At 39.3% G+C, this 23500-nt stretch overlaps 1 protein-coding gene across 5 annotated transcripts in view; it reads right to left on the bottom strand.

The window, feature by feature from the left end:
* Positions 1-23500, bottom strand: part of LOC6653042 (fasciclin-2) — a 70739-nt gene that overhangs the window by 20257 nt on the left and 26982 nt on the right. For 3 of the 5 annotated variants that reach the window (XM_023181307.2, XM_023181309.2, XM_023181311.2), the window contains exons 3-4: positions 2219-2393; positions 1953-2000 (exon numbers count right to left, since the gene is read on the bottom strand). In XM_023181307.2, the coding sequence (XP_023037075.1) occupies positions 1953-2000; positions 2219-2393 (223 nt within the window). The remainder of the gene's footprint in view (positions 1-1952; positions 2001-2218; positions 2394-23500) is intronic. The other 2 variants (XM_023181308.2, XM_023181310.2) reach the window with 1 other exon arrangement.

The following is a 23500-nucleotide window of genomic DNA, read 5'->3' as shown; positions in this document are numbered from 1 at the left end:
TAGAGACAGTTTCTCAAAAGCGCTTACCTACTAAAACTTTAGCGAGTACAAACAAAATTTCATCATTCTTTAATAATTCATCAACTAGAAAAGGGAAAGACATACATTTTTGATGCTAAACCCTATTTCCGCCAGGAATTGAAAAACGCTTCATTAGTGAATTTTGTTTTTTATGAAAAAGTACATGGAGTGGTCCAAACTACGAGTTTCGACCGGGTGTAGTTGTTGCCAGAATGCCAACACTGCCCATGGCCGCAGAACTATGCCAACTTAATCGCTTTAATTAACTCGAGTGGTGAGTATCAAACAGCGCGTACTGGAACCACCACCGAAAGGAAAATAAAAAAAAAAGAACCTAGGGAGACCCTCCTATACACTAGTGGCTGGGTGACTGGGCGGAATTGGTGGCTAGTCAATGGGCAAGTTTTGCTGGTAGACAGAGACAGTGGCAAAGAGAGAAAGGGAGAGGAGGGAATGGCAGGCTTTGTCGGTTTTTGGCTAACTTAATTACATTTCGCGCCTGTAAGTATGCATTGCGAATCCAAAAAAGGCTATTGTGTATTGTGTGGGCGTGGCCTGCACACCAATTTCATCCCACCCCAGAACCCATGCCGATGCCGATGCCCATGCAAAGCAATCAAATGTGCAGTTCATGGTAGAGCATCACCAGAGTTGCCACCCCATCTCATTGGGGCTGAATTAAGTATTTTATTTTGTGGTTCTGTAGGTAAATTGAAAAGTAGCCACCACTAAATCTCACAACGCGATATAATTCGGAGCCATAATTAAAAGTGACACAAGGCCACATAGAAGAAGAAGTTTGAATTTAAGCAAGAAAAGCAGGTTAATTGGCACGCAAAATAGTAAGTTTCAGTTTGGTTGCTACTGTACTATAACACGCACCTGCACCTGCCTACCCACCTACCGCAGAGGGGCGAGCGGATGACTTGGGGGCCAATACTCCCAGTCAGGAATGTGAGTGCTGTGTGTGTGAGTGTGAGTGTGTGGGTCTGCTTGAGGGCCGTTCGGTGACTTTTGCAAGTCTCCAGGTAAATTAATTAACACGATTTCCCTTTTACGTACACAAACGTGAGAGTAGTCGAGTTTGAGTTTGCATAGTCTCTCAGATGGAAGGCAAAAGGGATAGCAATTGTGCAATGTTTGATTTGATTTTGGTCAAAGAACAAGCACAACAACAACTCTATACGACATACGTATGAAGGAAATTCGTATGCAAAGATTTTTCAGCAACTTGGTATTTTCTCTTTCTCGAATCGATTGGGAACTGCCTGTTGGAAATGTTTGAAGATACTCAATGATCATCTGATTCGAATATTAGTTCGATATGATTGTCAATTAAATGAAGTTGTTGCTGTTGTTGATTGTACTAATGTATTCATGCCTTATTCAAAAGTAAGTTCAACTCGTTAATGAGTCAGTTAGTTAGTTTACAAGAATATACAACAATAAAGCAATTAAAGCATTTTCATCTAGAGATCGAAATGAGATCGCTTGCTTGAACTATTTAAATTAGTCGGAGGCATTTAATGATCTTTATTTAGGTATATAAATGACGTATGGTTGTATGTGTGTGAAAATATGGATGGATTGTAGGTGTATGTGTGTGTGTGTGTGTGTGTGTGTGTGTGAGTTGAGGCCGCAAAATGCAAATGCAAAAAAACACATAAAATTAAAAGAATAACAAAACGGAACAATTTAAGGGAACACATGCCAGCAATAAAAATTGGGCAGGAAATGGGCTATTATGGTAAATAGTAGGGAATAGAAGTGGGCTACTATGCATGTACGAGTAATAACTATTGTACTTTATGTAGTATAAGTATATGCAGGTAGTTTTTAGCAACAGTTCGGCTTTCTGTTTTAAGCTCTTGACCAATGGCCATTGGCCAATTGGCCAATTGTATGAGCCTGGACATAAAATTTACACTTACACATTTTTTCTATTCCCCTTGGAATCATAAAGTGGATCATAATTGTGCCTACATGTAGGTGTATAGGTGTGTGTGTGTGTGTGTGTATATTTGTGTTTATTTGCATGTGTATGGTGTGTGTGTGTGTATTCGGTACGGTATAATAATAAAATTAAAGAAAATATATTTATATATAAACATAAAAGAAAACTGAAAGAGTCGTGAGAGAGACACAAACAGAATGTGTACAAAAAGTATTTCCTTTGAAGAAATTTTGATAAACTTACGGTTTGGGCAAAATGGTATTATTTAGATTATCCTTCCATTGGAGATCAGCAACCAAGGCCGGTTCGGGAACAGTGGGACGACAGGTGAGTATAAGTGGTTTACCAACAGGTTTACGTTGAACTTCCTGCATGGGATATATCTCCAAAGTGGGTTTCAGTTCGGCCTGGGTCAGTTCTGCAAATAATGTGCAAAAAAGAGAGAAGAGAGAAGAGCAAAAGAGAAATGAATAAAGAGTGAGTAAGTTTTGCGGTTCGTAATTTTTCCAAGTGACTCATTTTCACAGCGAAAAGTAATTTAAATTAATTTTAATTGCCATATGCTTACAAAGACCAGAGAGGTAGAAGAGCAACAGAAAGAGAGTCAGAGGGAGAGAGAGAGAGAGAGAGACAGGGCAAGAGAGTGTGGGAGTGGCAGCAGTTGGGCAGTGTTGGGAGGGAGAGGGGCAAAGCAAACAATCAACCATGTCAGTATGGTGTTTTTAATGCATTTTTCGTTTTATGCGAAATTAACTAAAAGTGTGGAAAATATTTATTAAAGTTTTCACATTTATAATTGGCTTCTACAAAAACGTAGCATACTTTTTAGAGCACCATAGTCCATATACAAATATGATGTATACGTTTCCGTTTCATACGGAATATAAAGCATACTTATTTGGGGAGGCGAAGGCGGCTGTATACAAATTTTACATTTCCGTTTCCCTATGGCCAATTTTTTGTTCATCTTCTAATACCCTTTCATATATTTATCGTAATTATCGACATCGATTAGTTTGCTTTTGATCACAAAAGGCAATTATATTGAGAAAATTTGCATTTACTTCAAACTAAAACTATTTTAACGCATTATCGCCTATGGCTGTTTGGTAGTTCGATGTGAACTTTATATTCAGTTTCGGTTTACTTGAACTAAAATGGAGTTGTTGTTTTTGTTGCTGGACCCCTTGGAGGAGCCGCTCTCGCATTGTTCATTGCACTTAGCTAGCTAATTACCGCCAATTAAATGCTCATGAAACCCCATTGTTCTGAGGGTCAAAGACAAAAACGCAAAAGCAAAAAGTTAGACAAAAGACACAGATAGAGAGAGAGAGAGAGAGAGAGAGCGCGAGAGAGAGGGAGGGAGGGAGAGGATGAGTGAGTGGCGGGAGTAGAACTAGCATTTTAATTTTCATGACCATTTACAATGAAATGCCTTTGGGCGATTTGTTTGACATTTTATTGGACAAAAACTCCAACTTCAACTCCACTTGTTGGCAGCAGCAGCTTTTGCTCTGTCTCTTTCGCACTACAGCTTCTCTTCTCTTTTTTCGCTTTGTGTGTTTGTGTCGCTCTCTAAAGTCAAAGTTTTCGTTTGCCTTTTTGTGCCCATCTCCTTGGCACTTAAACAAGCAAAATTTATGTTCGCCAGGGCAAACATGGACCACATTTCTTTGGCATTTTTATGGAGGGTTAAGGATGCTGCAGCTGCGATCACATTTTTTTTTTCTCTTCACAACTTGACCTCTCTCTCCGCCGGTCTCTTCTCTCTCGTTTCTATTTTCCTTTTTAGGAATTTTCCTCTACTGGCTAAGTGCATTATTCATTTTAATATAAATGAAAAACAAAAATGCAAATACTCCCACACTCTTTTATATATTAATTTTGGTTTTTTTTCTTTCCGTTGGTGGTGGTTGGCGACGAACCAACCAAGTGCATTAAACTGAAAGCAAGTGGCCCTCTTCTTTTGCGTTTGCTGCCAGAGAAAAATTAAATATGAGAAATTTATGCGGCATGGCCTTTTTGCATTGCAATTAATGCCCATGCCCATGCCCATGCCCATGCCCATGCCAAATGGCTACGTCAACTATAAAACCAACAAAAGCTACAAATACTATAAAGTGCTAAAAATCTCTCACTAATAACGACTAGCCGATGTCCTTTACTACATATAATTCTTTTTTGCCAGCTAGAGGTATTAAAATTAAGCATCTTATATGCAAAGACAGCTTCAAAGGAAACTAAGAGTCGAAATTCACATGAATAGAAATTTTGCCATTGTGATTGCTGCTCTGTAATTTAATGCTTTTTGTCATTAAAATGTTTTGCAATAATTCCATCTCAATAAAGCGGAAATACAAAATCGATTGAACACCAGATTTGATTTCACTTTTTGTGTTCCGTAGACATCTTCGAGTCTTGTCTTAAGTCATTAATTAACTGATTGCTTATGCATTTATAGAGCAACCAAAAGTATGCAACACTCTTTGTTTTGATGGAAAACTGCTGTTGGTTGTCCTTGCAATGGGACGTATGCTTAATTTGTATTTATTTTATTTTAAATGCATGTTGCATAAATATAAATACACACACACACGCACGCACACACACACATATATATATATATATATATATATATATATATATATATATATATGTATATACGTATGTGTGCACACATTATCTTTGTGTGTGGGCTGCTTTTTTTGCCGCGCCGCATAAATAAAACCGGCGGTTAAGAATTATCACCAGAGATGAGCCAGCAAGCGAGCTTCTTCTCCCAGCAAAAAGGCAGCAGGGAGGGATGGGGATGGGAATGGGTAAAAGTCGAGACTCCATCCTGGCAGATGTTGATGCAACTGCCGCTGTTCCACTTCTCCATTTCCTTGCGGACTGCACAATTAATTCATTGCACCACCAGGCCAGTGAAAATATTGTTGGAAAACAATTAAAATGGCAAATTATAAATACGCGCCATATAAACTGGCGAAATTTTCGACTTTAATGTTAAATGCTAGTTTTTTCTTTATTTTTTCTCTCTCTCACTCTCTCTCTCCTGCTCGGTTATATGCGGTTCTTTTTTTAAATATTTTTATTGCTTGGCCAGCATAAAGTTAAAATTAATATTTGTTTGCGCAAACTTTTGCACAAAAGCTCTACCACCAAAAATTGTTGATTTATGTAATCCACCTCCGCGGTCCACCCACCGTTTCGTCTCTGACCCGTTCGCTCCTTCCTGCCTTCCACACAGTGAAATAGAAGTTAGTTTTGAATTATGGCAAAACCAAAATAAAAAACAAAAAACCAAGAAAATGTGGAAATGTTGCGTAAAAATGTAACAACGCAAAGTTGACCAATAATAATGTCCAATATGGTTTTGGTAATGGAATGACCTACGCTCATATGGAGAGATAATGACTATTTCGACAATCTCTTTTTGACACACTTTCTTTGTGGCCATTTTGTAATCTCACTCGAGACGTGCTTAAGTGTTAACCTTGCAATGCGGTCGGCCCTCGGTTGGTGGAAAAGAGGGGTCCAAAAATACAACAACTATCTAACGATAGATAGATGGCCCCAGCTAAATTTAACTCTTATAGATTTGAACGTGCACTGGCTGCACTTGAGCGAGATCAAAAGCAAATGGCGTCTGGCGTTGCCAGATTATCGCCCTTGCTCTGGTCCTCGGTCTCGCCCTCGGCCACGTAGGCGGCAACAGCAGCAGGTTGGCCAACTTGGCATGCCACTTAGCTAACAAACCACAAGAAAAGCAAAAATGAAAATCTAACAATGTACAAGAGTGGAGAGTAGAAAGAAAAACGTATTCAACGACAAATTTATTTGCACAGTAAAACACATTAAAGGCGGCTGACATGGCAAACATGTTTGGCATATTTGATGGCATACTTTTTAGCCATGCATGCGTGCCAAAAATGAATGCTCTTTCCACCCCCACCCCCTCCCTCCTTGCCACTCGCTGTCTGTTACTGTCCATCTCCCATCTCTCGCTCCATTTGTGCATATTTCCTTTAGAAAGAAAAACGAAAAACAAAAATTCGTGTTTTATTTGCACTCGTTATATTATATTTTTTGGTATCCTTTTGCGGCAGACATGTTTTGTGCGTTGCCGACGGAAGGAAACTGGAACAGGCAACTGCCTCAAGTGGCCAGACTTAACACCCACCAACACATTTCTGTTTTCACCTCCACCCACGTATATCTATGCCCTTTGAATTTTTAAATAGGCCAGCCAGCCAGCCAACGCTCGACAAGGCGACATTTGCCACTGACAATTTTCGCCTTTTTTGTCGTATGATTTGGTTCGGCAAGGACTCAAGTGTTGCGTCAAGAGGTTTTTATGATTGTCGGGCGCCTGAATGCCGCCTGTCTGACAGTCTAAGAGTGTGCATGTGTGTGTCTGTGTGTGTGTGTGTGTGTGTGTGTGCCATTGCCATCATACCAACACTTGGCACGTGGTAATTGCTAACGTTTAGATCTAAGACATCGTAATGGCATTTCTGTTGAAAAATTCCTAAACGTATGCTATAGTAATTGCTGGACATGGAATGCATAGCATACTTATTTTGATTAAATAAATCTTTTCAACTGACTGAATTTTCATCCTGATTGCGAAAAATTGTATTTAATTAGCCGAAGCAACAAACAAAAGTTTGTGACAAAAAAGTCTTTGACTTTTGACTAAACTAAAATGAAAAGCTTTAAATTGAACATCCTTGTTGACTTCAAACGATTGCTCATTTTTCATGTACCAAAGTTTGGGAGACACAGCCACATACACACACACACACATACACAATGACTTTGACAGGCAATTTATAATGTCTAATTGACACAAACAGAGAGAGAGAGAGAGAGAGAGAGAAAGAGAAAAATCTGAAGGAAAACAACTACAACTAAACAATTTGTTGTTTACATTGATGTTGTTATTGTTGTTTCTGTTACTTGCCGGTTTGCACTTGAAAAGTTTGGCGACCCAGAAACCCGGAAAAGTGGCACAAACGTCTCTCAATCGCCAACCGATGCTAATACAAATGAGGTCATTATGAGAGTTTAGTCAGCAGTAGCAGTCGACCAAGAAGGGCTAGAAAGTGATACAGAGAGAAGGAGAAAGAACAAGGTGACAGGCCGGGGGGTTAATGCCAACCAAGTGGCGACAAAGTAGTTAAAGTTTTTATCTCTCTTTGTTCGCTGATACAACTTCTTCTTTTGCTAGTTTGGCTCAAAACGCACAACAAGAACAAAACAAAAAAAAAAAAATGAAGAAAACCCCTCCTCTATGAAATGGCAAATGAAAACTTAATGAGCATTGAACAAGTGGCATCACGTGGAATGGACGGAGGGCAAAGGGCAACTGAAGAGGAATCATTTGCCAAGCATTTGATTTCTTTGTTTTATTTTCTTCAAGTAACATCGATAAAAAGTATTGTGATACTTTGATATTTTCAATCGCAACAACAAAGGAAAAGCGATCCAATACCAACCAAATAAAGGAGCGGATAGATTTGTAGTCGTTTTTCTTGGAAAATCACCTTCCTTTCGGGGTGGAGTTTTTCTCGTTCGCAGCAAAGTTTCTTCTTTAAAGGGGCTTATTGGTCAGAATGAAAGCTTCGTCTTTAATCTTGGTAGATTTCGCACTTTACTTGGACTTACTTATGTCACACATGCCGCCAAAAGTAGTTTTCTTAAAGTTACAAGCAAACCAAAAGAGAGCGAGAGACACCTCGGATGCTTGTAAGCCAAAAACCCGTCTATTGGCCTGGCAAGGCAGAGGACTTGCTTCTTTTTATTTTTTTTTTATTCCGCCTTGGGTTTGGATAAAGTTTCCGACCAAAAAACATGGGGGAAAAAATTAAAAATGGCATCCCGAAGTTTTTATATCCTTTCACTTACTTAAAGAAACTTTCTATATGTATGTTTATTTTTTCTCCCCAGCAAAGATCCGCGGAATGATATTTCGCGATGAGACTTTCTTATACCCTAAAAGAGGCCTCTTTCTTCTGTGTGTGTGTTACAAACGTTGAGCTACAATTAGAATACCTTGTGAAAGAGTAAAAACATTGAAACTAAAAAATAAAAGAAAAAAATAAATAAGAAGCAACCGAAAAATAACTTTTCGCTGTAACTTTCTGCCAACAGCGGAGGCAAAACTTTGCTCCTACATAAGAGTGGGTGCCTCTAGCACCCCCCCTTACCCCTTTTTGACACTAAAGAAGAATAAGAAATAAAACTAACTGCTTACTTAACAAGACATATTGAAGCACTTAAAAGCAAAATAAAAAGCGACTAGATGAAGAGCACTAGGCTCCATGTTTCTTCTCGTCTTGCTTGCATCAGGAACAAACAGCAGCAGTAGTAGAACAGGACATCTCTTTGCCATTTTCTGCAAAAGACCCAAACTCTATCGGGCCTTAACACGCCATTTTGTACATATCGCAGAATCTCTGGCACGGCACAGGCACAGGAACAGCTTGAGTTGGCTTGAGTTCGGGTGGCCTTCTACCCACAAAACGAAAAAACACACACACACAAAAGAACTTTATCAGAGCCAAGTTAACTTAATATGCAAAAATGTAACAAAAAAAAAAACCCTAAAAATACACACAACTTGAATACAAAAAAGAAAAAAAATCAGACGCGACGAAGGGTTTGTGAGGTCTTCTAAAAGTTTTACGCGCATAATAAGCTTAAGTTTTATTTTTTACTTTTGGTTTTTGGCCAACTTTCAGTTTCAGTAACTACCTATGGATGGCTTCTTTCTTCTCTTTTCTGTTTTTCATACTTTTTCTTTTTTTCGAAAACAATGAAAAATGTCTGCAAACAAAAATCAAATATCCCTCACCTTACTCAAGTCTAGCAAATTCATTTTTCATATTTTCCTGATATACAGCCGGACGGGATTTGCTTTCGTTGCAGATGTGAGAATAAGAAACGTGATTGAAAAACTTTTTCGTATAGTTGGCCTTTCGATCCTACCAAAAGGACTTCCTTTGCGGACTTGGCTGATGATTTGTTCGGGCGCATCGGCTTAAGATTAAATTTGGCATCAGTTCTGTGGGATGATTTCATATATGGATATATGCATATTTTGATAATCAATGAGTGACCTGTAACCTGCAGTTTTTGCCACCCTCTCTTTCTGCTGCTGTCATTTGCCTTTCTCTACGTTTGGTTTTTTGTTGATGTCGTTTTTTATTTTTAATATTTCCTTTTTTGTTTTTTGTTTTTTGCCTCTATCCGAAAGTTCAATTGCATAAATTAACCAAAAGCACATATTCCACATTTCTCTCTCCGGTGATGGTTCATTCATTATTGATGCCATTCAATGACAATTCAGAAGGGGGCCACAGGGTGGGCGAGAGAATGTATGGATGGTGGGCGGAGTGCGCTCTCGCTCGCCAGTGAACTCATTAAAATGCCATTTAATTAATCATCACAGCGACGACCAGACCACGGCGATGACAGAGACGGAGAAGCCAACCAAATGCTATAATTCAACGCGCTTTTCTAATTGTTGTGGTGGACACTGGGAGGGAGACGGGCAGAGAGAGAGAGAGAGAGCGAGAGAGATGTATTCGGGAGAGGGTCGATTGATTCATTCATTCAAAGGGGCTCCAACATTGGGGATTCTGTCTGTTCTGTCTGTACATTGCTGCCCGCTCATTAAACATCAACCGAGTGCAGGCTGCATTATAATCAACATTGGATATCACATCATCCAACGACTACAGCGACTACAACGACGACCATGAGGATGATGACAACGACTCGGTCTTCAATCATTCCATTAACGAGTAAAACTACAATTCTTCTCTTACTTTGAAAGCTCTCTCGCTCTCTCTCTCTCTCTCTGGCACTGGGCACCTACAATCTCTAGAGACAAGGTTTGGCCTCGGTTGGGAATGGGCGTAGTTTCAATTAGTTTGTTTCATGTTCAAGTTGTTGCTCAATTGAGTCTTAGAATGGATTCGTTCACCACTCAATCTCAACTTCAGGCTCAACTCACGGTGTCTATCAATCGGGTTATCAATCAAAATTTACTGCCCTCCCTACATACCTTTCTCTCACTCACTCTGTCCATCATCGAATTATACCAGCTAAAGCGAGAGAAAGAGCGGGCGAATTGGTTTTTCTTCTCGGCTACCTGCTTAAAGTCCGTAAACCTATTTCCATCCTATGTCCACACCCACATTCGCTCGGCAGCCGCATCTACCCCTGGAGGCCAGTTCCAAATTATGCAGCTACGCGACGGGCGAGCACATCGATCAAAAATTTTCTAGCAACATCAGCGGCAACGGCAGCCCAAGCGGCAGCTGTCCATCCATCCATCCATCTATTCCATCCGCTCTTGTCCTCAAACAATTTTTTTGTTACGTCTTGTTTTTTTTTGTTGTTGTTTCTCCGTCATCAATTTGGTCTTTGATTTGGCTCGTTTGTTTATTTCTTTTTCCGTTTTTAATTCTTGCCCTTTTTCTGCAACGTTTGCATTTGGGATTTGCTGTGGCGTGGCTTTTGGCGTGGGCCCAGGACAATTGAGCTGTCATTGCCTTTACCCACCCAATGATGATGGATGGATCGCTGGATAGGGATGCATTCAGGACTGGCTGGATAGATGGATAGACGGGCAGGCTAGGCAGGCGAGGCCTGAATTTTTAGATACTACTTACTTAAAACATATTGCTGCAGCCTTGCGACACTCACTCCGTTGAGTTCATTCTCGATAATAAAGAATTTCTCTAAAGCACGTGGATGACAACAATCGGAGGGTGTCCAACATGACAGATGAGATGCCTATCACACCTGAGGGGAACTTACTTTCTGGCATCAATTTGTCAGCCATTCAATCGAACATTGACACTATTAAGGTTATTCAACTATTTGTTTGACTAATGCCCAATAAACTGGAATTTATGCTTATGCAACTTAAAAAGCCACAAACAGTATAAATTAATACTCTTCAACTCATTCTAATGGGTTGCATCAATTGAATGCTGCTGCTGCCTTCAATTGTCAATGAAACGTTGATCAATTTGCATTATTGACAAAATGGTCTAGGAACTTAAATTCTACTCATCATCATCATCATCATTATCATCATCAACAAGAAGATCATTGTCTTTCTGATCATTATCAATGTTGAAAATGGAATGCACTGAAGAAGGTTAAGTGACTTTAAGAGAAATGAAAAATGAAAAAAAAGTACTTCTCTATATATTTCAATTGTTTTTGAAAATAAAACACAAAGAGAGGCAGGGGGCAAGAGGGAACAAGAGAGGAATAGCTCTCAATTAACATCATCACACAAAGTAATTGACTTCAATTAAAATATTATTCCATTCCGCACACAATGGCTCAGACCAAACTACTCTTTTCAACCAAATAATAGCCATATACATATGTATGTATGTCCATATGTACATACATATGTAGTACAAAACAATACATGTAAATAAATAAATAAATAAATAATTCACAATTTGTTTTTCCTCACTCCTTTCCAACTAAATGTATAAATAAAAAATATAATTCGTTGCATTGGCTTGGATTTACTCTGCAGCAAATGGAAAATATATTTCAAAATAAATTCCCTTCACAAATGTATGTTATCTCTTTTACCATCTTTTACATGCACTCAAGCGCTACTAGCGGCCAAAAAGTTTTCGTCTTTAACTCGTTTATTTTAATTGCAATCTTTATGAAATTTGCTAGAATGCTAAATAATGATGAACTCATTTCTTATACTAATTTTGACAACAAAGTGTTGAATATTTTGTGGGAATTGGCCCGGAAATTGGTAGTTCTAACTAGGTTTAAAGTTCTTTAGATATTGCTGCCCATCCAAAATTTACATATTTGGAACAAATCGTCTGTTGATAAAGGGAATATACATATTTACTTATTGTTAATAGTGCCGGAAACGCTTTGTAAAACACAAAGGCTCCTCTCTTTTACTATTTTTACTCTTGCCAAGAGAGTGTGATGTTTAGAGAGAAAAGCGATAACAAATACAAAATTGTAATTTTCCGCGAAATAACGGCAATTGGTTGATTCATTTTATGAAATTCATTTAATTTGTTCTGGCGAATTAAAAAACATTTTAAATATGCGAAATGGAAACGCGGATCGCTTTGTATGTAGAATTAGTGCAATATGTGTGAACGTGTTTATGCATGTAAATGAGAACGCTTCTAGCCCTATTTGTCTCTCTCTCTCTCTGTTTCAGTATGTCTATCTCTATCTCTCCACCCTCAATTAAAATGTGTGGGAGTATATTTTCAATTCGCACTATAATTAACAATTTTACTTATGGGGTTTCATTTTCTGCTTGGTTTTTACTGGAAGGATGGAAGGGCGGGGGTTGGGGGATGCTGACTGGGGGATGGAAGTGGAAAATGAAAATGGGTTGACATTTTTCTACGGAAATTGAGTAGGTAATGAAAATGTTATATTGAAATTGAATTGCGTTTGAATGTTTTTGCTAATGGATATTGTTTAGAAATTGATTTTATTTTATCAATTTTGCTTGAAATAATTTAATTGAAATATTGAGAGAATGTATGTACATTTTGTATGCCAATCATTTTTCTCTTTAAGCTTTAACAATGTAAATTGAAATTTGTATTGAACAGAAATTGGAGGGTTTGATGATTGATGGATAAAAAAAAAAACTGAAAAAAGAGACAACAACCAAAAATAGATGCATAAAAATTTGCAGCTTCAACATTTTTGCAAGCGTTTAGGTTTAAAGCTATTTGTAACCCTTTCTCCTCCTTACGACTATACTCCACCCCGTCCCTCCTCTTTCCATGCTGCCGTTCGACTTGTTAAATATTTAATTAAAATTCACACAGCAACCGCATTTGGTTCAACTTAAGGAACATAAGATTGTAGAGGGCGACTGGGCGGGAGGGAGAAGACAGGGGGTGGATGCTGCAGATGGTGGAGATGATGGAGATTTGGGGGTCAAGAAAGTAACAAAATGAAATGCTTTTTGTGGTTCTGGCATTGAAATAAACGAAATGAGCCAAGAGGAGAAGCAGGAGCAGCAGCAGGAGGATGTAAGGGGTGGGGAGGTGGAAGGCACTAGGCACTTGAAAATGCCACTGACAACCAAAGAAAATTTATAGCAGAAATTTATGTACCCATTGTTGTTGTTGTTGCTGAACTCCGACAGCCGTAGTCGGACAGTGTAGGGAAAATATTTGCATGCTGTTTATACTTTTATTGCAAAAATATCTTTTACTCTGTTGTCTCCGCTTTGCTTTTATCTCCCCCCACGCCGCCTCCCACCATCCCCCAGCCCGACTTTCCACTGCACTGCTGAAGCCTTATTCCTCCTCGAGCCAAAGATGCGGCCCCAACAGACATGTGTCAGGCGATTCCCCAGTCAAGTCAAGATTTTTTAGAGCCAGAGGAGGGAGAGGACAAAAAAAAAACATATTCATATACATATAAAAAACATATATCTGACTACGCAATATATATGTATGTATATATATATATTCATGTTCTCAAATGCTGCCGCGCGGCTCATAAATCACTTGGCAAAATGTGCGCGGCGTCTGGTTTGCCGTGGTCCTGATCTCTCTCCGGAGACAAACTGCAATGCGAAAGAAGCCAAGGGAAACGGAGAGAGAGAGAGAGAGAAAAAGATGAGACTGGAACAGATCCCTTCTGTCTCCTGTCGACTCCGCCTTTTGCTAATTATACTCTCTAATAAAAAAGTCTTTGATTTTTGGTGAGCATTTTGCTAGTTACCCTGTTTAGATTAATGCCCGAAAGACTGTTAACTTGGCTCACAGGCAATCATTCAGACAGGGGAAATTCTATTTGCAAAGTTGCATGTAGCGAAGGGTATATGAAGTTCGACTCCAATGGACCACTTGGGGTTCGAATGTAGCTGCTGCTGTTGCCTCGTTTTAAATTCTTTTGTTCATGCCTCATTTAAATGCGGCAACTCCCACTGCCACACAGCCACCACTGGCATATTATACCGTTGTTTTCGGTCGCTCGGTTGTTCGGTTGCTCGGTCGGTCTCCTTTCGGTCGAAAAAACTTTAATTGTAATAAATTTGCCACATACTTAAGTTATGCCAAAGACAGAGGAGTTGTTGTTTTTAGGGGGTTATGTGTGGCTGTCTGGCAATGAAATGCTAAACAGACAGCAAAACAACTTGTTGGCATTTTCCCACTGTCTTTCTGTCGGTGCTCATCTGCCCCCGGGTCACGCCTACCACTCACGGCAGTTGGGGAGTTGTGGGCAGGCTACAAACTCCAAAAGTGACAAGACATTTTTATGGCACATTTCGTTGTCAGTCAGCCAACAGACAGTTAGAGAGAGAAAGAGAGTGAGAGTGAGAAGGAGGAGGAGGGGGAGACAGACAGACAAAACAGACTATGTCGACCATGGGCAATGAAATTCAAATGAAAAAGCTAATTGAACTCAGTTGAAAATGAAATGAAAATTGAAAGATGTGAAGCAGTCGAAAGTTCCAAATGGCGTAAACAGAAGTCAGCTTGATCTTGAGATGTGATGATGATTCTCAATTGGGGGCACCACCATTATGACCAATATGGAAATGTTATTCAATTTGATTGATGAAAATTATGCAATCCGAAATCATTTTGAGTATTTTATGTTGAATCGAAAATAGTTGAAAGTAATTTTACTTACTGCCATGCAGGCAATTGAATGTAATTTAGGATGAAACCATTCAAGCCCCCACAATATGTGGAGAGTGCAAATCTTAAGACCATTAATTGGACCAAGGGGTAGCTGGGAGGCTGGGAGGCTGGGATGTAGTTTCATCTATTGAAAAGCTTCCATCTGAATGCAGACGATGTCGTTGTCGACGACAACGATGCATGTCTTAATAGCATAAGCAGCAATGGGAGTGCTACTTAAGACGTTCCACCGGCTTGCTTAAGGTAAGCACATGCGGCACTGCGCTTCTACGTCGACAGTACTTCTTTTCTAGCAAATGGCAATAGATACAGAGATAACGCTGTCAATGCATTGAAATGAAAGGGATTTGGGGAAAAGCGAAACGACCAAGCTGACGACGACTTCCATCACACACACACACACACACCCAAATCCCACACACTCCCTAAGTTGTGCGACCGAGGCGTCGTGCAATGCAACTCTGAACATCACATGGCGCATGAAAAGTGAAGTAGTGTGCAAAGTAAGAGGAAACAAAGTGCAAGGCGGCGATGTGTGAGGGAGTCCTCGTCGGTGTAGTCGTCATCGTCATCGTCACGCTTGCAGGGGCCAGCATCCTTTTTAGTGACGCAAACACTATGTAGGTACCATGTGTATATGCTTCTTGGGTTTTCTTTTCATCTCACACTATATATTCCCTTCATCGTCTTATACATTTTTATACTCTTGCCAAAATGGGTATGATCGTTCGTCTGGATAGGATTCAATTGAATCTGATCACTATATCATATAGCTTCCATAGAAAGAATCAGTCGAGCCCACAGTCCATTCTCTAGCAGAAGTTCGACTTTTTAGATGAAATGTTTTCCCGCTTTGACGCTTGAATGCAGGGAAAGACTGACGGAAAAACTTGCAAGAGTACACAAAGTTCAGCACGGCCAAAGTTAGCCCCGACCCTCTGGTTTTTTGTTGTATTTCATCAACAGTGCCTGCATAATTTTGCAAGTGCATTCAGAGCCCCATGCAACGAGCGTGTGGCGCTATTAACACTTTTGTCAATATCGGGCTCAAGGGAGACCAGGATGAGGTGGAAGTAAGTGAAGCGGAGAGAGAGAGAGGGAGAGGGAGAGAGACAGGGAGCGATATAGAGGGTAGCCCGCTTAAGCATTGCTCAGGTATGTGTATGTAACTCTCGTTCGCCCGTCTACCGTCTGCCCGTCCACAAGGAGGACACCAGCTACGAAAAACGGAAGTCTCAACTTCCGTTTGCCATCTCTACCATTCCCCATGCCACCTAGCATCTCCTCCTTCTCGTTCTGGCCATGCCCGTTCCAGTTGCTGATGAAGCCATTCCGATATAAATGCTGGCGGTCCCATTTTACATATAATGTGCATTGGAGAGCCGGCTGCTAGGCGGCAAGCAGTCAGATCCTGGACCTGGCATGCGTATTCAAGTGTAAGCAAGTTGAAGTGTCATTTCAAATTTGGAGCATGCTGGGGTCTTTCCAGATCCTGGGTGTGTCCGCTGATTAGGGTTGCCATACACCACACAATGGACCCGAATGACATGACGTGTACAAGTGCTTTTATTATCCCACATACATACATATACATATACATATGTATGTTCGTACGTCTAAACGGTTGGGTGGAGTGAGCACAAGAAAGGACAATTTGGGGAGAACGGGAATAAACTCTCAATGGAAAATTTAGGTTACTTTTTCATCGAGTGCTTGAGATGATGACGATGGGTGCAAAAGATGCGATAAGTCCTATGACAGCGATGCAGAAAATAAAAATTTCAAACTCTAGCCATGTAAGTTCAATAAGAAATCGCTTCAAATGTTATCGATTGTTATATTTTCGATATTTACATTTATTCAATACGTTTCGGAAACGATGGCTGTTGGCACAAAGAGTACCTATATTTAGTGATTGATAATCTATTCCCAAAACACACCCAACCATTTTGAACTCCTGTAATCGCGAAACGCAATCGCAAACTGCAATTTGCATTTGTTGCAGTCGAGCTGCTTCGATACAAGATGCATATCGATATCCGATATACATACAAATGACCACTTCCGCATTTGCATCACAACAGCCAAACGAAATCAGAAAGAAAAATGAATTATTTATTGATTTTCCCTTTGTTTTCCTCTTCGTTTCGGTTTAGAGCACGGGGTAATTGTATGCGGAGCACGGCTATTTACTTGATGGGTCCAAAACCAAACCAAAGCAGTTCACGCACAATTGATAATTCATATGCATGGAGGTTTCCCCCTGCTTCAGATCCCATACATATGGAGATATAGCTACATATGTACATATATATGCGTTGCCTGTCTGGACATATTGTAATTCATTTTTGACTTTTTTACGTGAGAATTATCTGACGCTAGCCTTAAGATTTATGCAATGAATTTGTGTGTCAATTTTCTCCGGCAATCCCCAATCCATTCACCTTGTTCATCCTTACTATGTATGTGTGTGTATATATGTTTGTGTGTGTGTGGGTGTGTGTGTGTGCACGCAAAGTGGCTAGAGATTGCCGTCGTCGTCGTCGTCGACGTTGTCATCATTGTCCTGGTGCTGATGAGATGAAGTGGAAAATGTGAATTTATATGGACACGAGGATGTAGTAGTACGCCGCGGCATAAGTAATAAAAAGTGAAGAAAACGAAAGAGAAAGAAAAAACTGGCCTGGCCCGCATCCTCTCCAACAAGGATGATGATGATGCTGATGAAGAGGCTGAGGATGAGGACGAGGATGAGGATGGCGATGACGATGCCCCGTAAAGATAATTTTAACGATGTCGATAAACTTCAATTTCATTGCAGACCGACCAAACTCTGCGTGTCATTTATGAGCAGAGCAAAGCGGTGAAGCAATGGCAATGGCAACTTTTTGGTTGAATGCCATTTAACTGTGTAATATTGGATAATGCGACCGATGACAGAACCAGAGATATATATACGTACATATAGACATAGTAACACGCTCGTGAAACATTTCGATAATTCTTTATTGCATTTGGCTTGAAGGAGCAGTTGCACAGTGACTAAGCCTCACTCTCTTTTGGGTTCAAAGATGAAGAAAAAAATGTTTTCTCTTTTGGTTTATTTCCCAAGATTTCTGAACCATTATCATCTAACCAACTAACCAAGTTTGGTTTCTTTTATTTACTTTCTTGTGGTTTAAAGATGAATGGCAAATGGAAAGCAACTAATTCTCAAATACCTAAATTGTTTTCAAAACAAATCGATTCTAATTGTTTAACCCGTGAATCATTGAACGAATTTCTTACTTTGATCCATATCCATTTGCGGCTTATCATCAATTGCGATTGCAAATTGCAAACGACATACAAGCAATTAACAACAAAAAAGAAAAAAATAACCAGATATGCCATTTGCTTTAATTTTGACGAAGTTTCTATGCACTTTTCTTTTCATTTTCTTTCAGTTCTGTATTAGCTATTCAATCGATTTCGTTTTCACTTTGCAGAATTTTAAGTAGGCTGCCTGCAACTTTCTATTCCCTATAATGTCGTTTGAATGGATCTGCAAATGCATGTCCCTCAACCTTTGGCAAGGGTATTCAAAAATAACTAAAAGAGAGAGAGAGAGAGAAGAGCTATCAAAAATCACAGTCGGCAATCAAATCAGAAACCACTTTGGCTTACAGCAAAAAAAAAAAAACTGAAATCGGTAAAAATACTCGATATATTGGTAGTTATTTAATAGGTGTAGTCATGCATATGTGTGTGTTTGTGTGTGTCTGTGTGTGTCCCTCTCTGTGTTTCGTTGTGCGTGTCACCGTATTCAATTCATAACCACGTTCCGAATTCTCTCGTCTCCTCAATAAAACTGCAGGCTATTTGAAGATAAAATTTGTTTTTCTCTGTGGTTAAATGTTGGTTTTATTATCTTTTTTAGTGTTTTTATTTTGGTTTTGCTTCAAGTTATACTCTTATTTAGTGGATACTTATTTTTTGGCCCGTCATGCACTCAAACCTAAATATTTAAAAATGTGTAAATATATTCTTAAATGTTTCATAGCATCAACCTTATCTACTTCTTGGACAACTATCCAAAATTTTCGTTTAATTTAGTTTAATTGAAGCAGACTATATAGTCTGCGAGTAACAAACTATATAGTTTGTTGTGTAGTATAAGAGTGTAGTCTGTATAGTATAGTCTGAACTATCAACACTACTGAGAACTTCAGCGGTAAAACTAGTTGAGAATCACAACTAAATGAAAAGAATTCCCATAATGTTTTGGATCTGCATTGTGAAATAACATTGTTCTATACAAAGGAGGATTTTGAGGGATATAAATTACATTCATCAATACATACATAAAAGTATTTTGTAGTTTAAGTCCTTAATAATTTTATCTATTCATCTTCTATTAAATATAATAGCACATATCACATTATATTTGATATATTGTTGTAGTAATATTTCCTAAGAACATATTTCAAGTGAAAGAGTATAGGCAAAGACATGAGTTAAGCCTTTCTACAATTCTGTACATATCTGCATAAGGATATATGTGAATTTCAAGTATGAGGGCCATATTTTTCCAATAACTTTTCATTTTGATTTTATTATTTAGACCTTGTTTTTTTTTTTTTTCGTATTGTATCTCGTATTTTTTCTTGCCATTGCTGCTGCACATTTTTCATGTCACTAAAAAGGCTTCCACATGCCACATACTGCCGATATAGTACGGACAACGACAACTACAACAACAACAACAACAACAACAACAGTGCAACAGACAGAGCATCCTATACTCCCCTTTTTGTTGTTTTTTTTTTGTCTGTTTGTCTCCTCCCTTCTATGTTTTCCATATGCAAAAAAAATCGTCAGCTATAATGGCTAGACCATACGCTTTTGCCGTATTCTAACCAATAAAGTGCCGGAAGCAAAGTTCGTTGCATCGATGTATCGTAAATACGTTAACACAACACTTTTTTTTTTGTTGGCTACTCCAATACCAACACTGTAGTACATGGAAAAAGTTTGAAATCTGACGAAACGAAAGTGAGGAGCCGATTCGATTCGATAGGCGGTGATTATTACATCTATTTGTATAGTACCATCTGAAGTACCATATATCCGAATCTAATGGCCCCCTTTGTGGTTGAAGGCCATTTGGCAGGGGGGTAGTCCGTTGGCAATTTACAGCATATAAATATTGGAAAAAAGCAATGTACACACGCATATTTTGTATGTGTTTGTGTCTCTCCATTTCTGTCTCCATTTTCCACCTCCCGCCCGGAGCCTTTATAGTCTACCAGTAGCCGGGGTCTGGCATTTAATAGGATGTGTCAAGTGCATTGAAAAAGTCTATTTACGTTGCAATTGCAACAGTGGCAAGCTTGCCCCAAGCACCACTTATGACGCCCCCCGCCCCCACGCCACACCACCGCTTCTTCTTCTTCTAACGGATCTGGTTCTGTTGATGATTTTGTATTTTTAGGAGTTGCCATACAATAAATGCAACAAAAATCAGACGACACAAACGAGGGAATATTGTTTTTCTATGCGGTTTGAAATTTCATTTCATTCCATTTGATTTTGTTTCATTTAATTTTTTTAAGGGGTTTGACAGGTTTAGTCTGATAGATTTTTTGTTTACCGCAATAAAATGAAACCAACTGAAATTGAATTAAGTGGAAAATGTTGATCTATTAAATGGCACACCCATACACACACACACAAACACACAGGAAACAATACGCTTGCCTTCTTACTGTTTGTGATGCCAGAGTTGTCAAACATAATTAATAATCAAAGTCTGGAAGACATTAAAAGATTTTTCTGTTTTTCATTTTGGTTTCGGCTTTTATTTTTCCTTTTCGCATTTTGCTTATTTGTTTGTTTGCTTGCAAGCTGTCGACGACAGCAAAATATTTCGCAGCACATTTAATGATGCGTAAAGTGCTGCAGAGGCGGGGGGAATCGGAATCGGAGTCGGAGTCGTGGAGGAGGTTGGGTTAAGATGATGGAGGAGATTTGGGTCTAGGGTCTGGAAAACAATTTTGCACTCAAGTGAATTGTTGCAGCATTCTTTTCTGACGCTTGCATGTATCGATAAATCTGTGACTGTGTGTGTGTGTTTGTGTGTGTGAAAATTGAAAATCAATTAATTATAAGTAGAATAGAGACTGAGAAAAGTCAAGTGGATACTTAGCTTAGTAGACTTTGAAAGGAAAGAATATGATAAAGAGAGCGTCACATACCTGTAAAAAAAGAAAGAAAAATCAATGAATACAAGTCATAAGGAAGACGAGAGAGAGAGAGAGAGAAAAAATATATACAATGGTACAGTTGCTACCGCCCAGGGTTGCCATATGCGTATATGAATTTGCAATTACTCAGCATTAAAAATGTGCGAAAGCCAGGCAGCGGGCTGATCGGGTGATGTCATCGACAGCAACCCAACAACCAGGACAAACTTTTCCTTTCACTTAAAATGCCAAGCACTGTGTTGTCCTCCATCATCAACACCATCTCTTTTCCCATTGCCCCGCTTGCTAACAATGCGCCCTAATGTATGCTCTGATTTTTGCCTCGCTCTCGCTATCGTTCCCTCGTTGTCCTCGACAAAACTCAACAAAAAGTAATTGACATTCGTGATTCAGATGCAGTGGCAAAGATAAAAAACTTGAACGCATCTACAAAAACAATCAAGACATAAAGAGAGAAGCCATCCCTTTTCCTTATACCCTCCCTCTCCCCATTCGCCATACATCACTTCTAACTCTGCTCTCTTGTGCCCGCGCCCCACCACACCACACACATCGTTCGCTATTTTGGCTTATGAAAATTGAAAATTTTTGGTCCCCCAATACGCTTTTTCCCCCGTACTAACGTAAGTTTGCTCTTCTGTCTTGCTCTTCTTTTACTGTAATTCACCAAAATTAAATTCTATTAAGGGGAAAAGTTTTTGCAGTTTTTGGTTTCTTGTTTTTCTTTTTCTCCCTCCGTCCCCCCTAAAGTATTCACGCTTATTGCCTTATCAGCTTAATGATAAGGCACTAAGTGATGAGTATTAAAAACAAAAGTGCGAGAGAAAGTTATTTAAATCAAGTGAAATGAATGGCGAATATTCTATACTCTGTAAGAGCTATAATCGTTATCTCAAGATGAAGTGATTTATTTTGAGTCGAATTCGCTCTCAGACATAATTGAGCTTAGGCAGGAAAGCCATTCCAGGAAGGAGTCTTGTTGACGTTGTTGATGGCTAAAACCATGGTTACACATCTTCTTCGGCTCCTGCCTTGGCAACTACTATTTGTTGTCGCCAAAAGATTCAGTTCATCGGATTTGCATCTTATTAAAATATCCATGGATCTGCCATTAAAGTCTCCATTTCCGCCTTCCTCATTTGCCTGCACCATTTGCTGGGCTCTTTTGTAATAAAAATAAGAAATACTTTTATTTTTGCAATTGCAATAAGGGAGCAACTGCTGTCCCTGCTGCTGCTGCTGCTGCACCTTTATCAACGATTTACTTCCTCATTGGCTGCAGCCATCGATGTCAACGGCATTCTCAACTCATTCGCATTTACATTTGCCCTCCTCCCACGCTTCAAGCAGAAGCATTCCACTCCTGCTCATGGTTCCGATGATGTTTCAGTCTTTAGTCAACTTGCGCTGCACTTTCTGTTGCAGTTGTATGTCGATTGAAGCCGCATCGATTTCGCACAGCCGTTACAGTAAAATGACGTAGAAGACCAAAAGAAGTAAAGTACTACTGCCACTGCAGGAACTTAACGAACAAACTCAACTGCGTTGGCTAAGAGACATAGAGAGAGAGAGAGATGGCGTTTGGTGTGGTCTGGTCTGGTATGGTCTCTGGTCTATCTATCTGCCAACTTTGGTGCACATTAAATGGGTCAACTTGTCTACTTTAGAGCTATACAAATGGGACAATTGTCACTGCATTGACTACGAGAGTCTTAGAAGTGGTTGGGTGGGAGTGGGAGTGGAAGTGGCAGCTACTTAACGTCTTCGTCTTTTTAAACTCCTCTCTGTCTCTCGCTCTCTCTCTCTCCCGCTCTCTCTTTCTGCTTTTAATGACACTTTTTGCATAAGAAAAAAATTAAAATTTGTTAAACATTTTTAACTTTGAACATTAATCTATTTTAAATTGGCCAAAATGAACTTTTAATTATGCTAGTTTGCAAACGATAGTCAAGACTCTGAGCAGCTGTTACAGTAAAGTAACAGCAACTGTACTTAATTCATCTATGATTTAATCATTAGCAACAAACAGCAGCTGCAGGTGGTAATAATAATCTTGATGATGATGATGATGACGATGGTGACAATAATAATAATTATGATACAGTTGTGGAGATGAAGCCCAAGAGAAGAGATACCCCGGACTTGTCAAATTAAATGGAAGATAAAGTCAATTGATGATGAGAAACGAAACTCTGGCTCGAAAATTGTCGCAATTGTCGGAAAATGCTGTGAAGTGCAATGTTGCTAAGCTTATTGTTGCTGCTGCTGTTGCTGCTTTTGCTGTCATGTGGGTGAAGTTTAATTAGACGCCGGAGATGAAATAAGCCAAACGACAGTTCACTACCTGAATGGAATCCAAATGGTTGATTATGGAAACGTATGAAAACTAATACTTCTTATTAGTTGATATGTAGTAGAAGGTTTAGCAAAATTCTCGCTTAATGAAAGAAGTTGTTGTTGGGTTTATTGTACTCTTTGAGTTATTCATGTCAATGGTATGAGAGATCATTTCCCCTTTTTTTACATTTCACCCTTTCGTAGTGATTAAAGTTAGTTTTGGAGCCCAAAGGCTATGGGTT

The sequence above is a fragment of the Drosophila willistoni genome (genome assembly GCF_018902025.1).
Source record: "Drosophila willistoni isolate 14030-0811.24 chromosome XL unlocalized genomic scaffold, UCI_dwil_1.1 Seg142, whole genome shotgun sequence".
NCBI lineage: Eukaryota > Metazoa > Arthropoda > Insecta > Diptera > Drosophilidae > Drosophila > Drosophila willistoni.
This window is presented reverse-complemented; position numbering and strand designations above follow the sequence as displayed.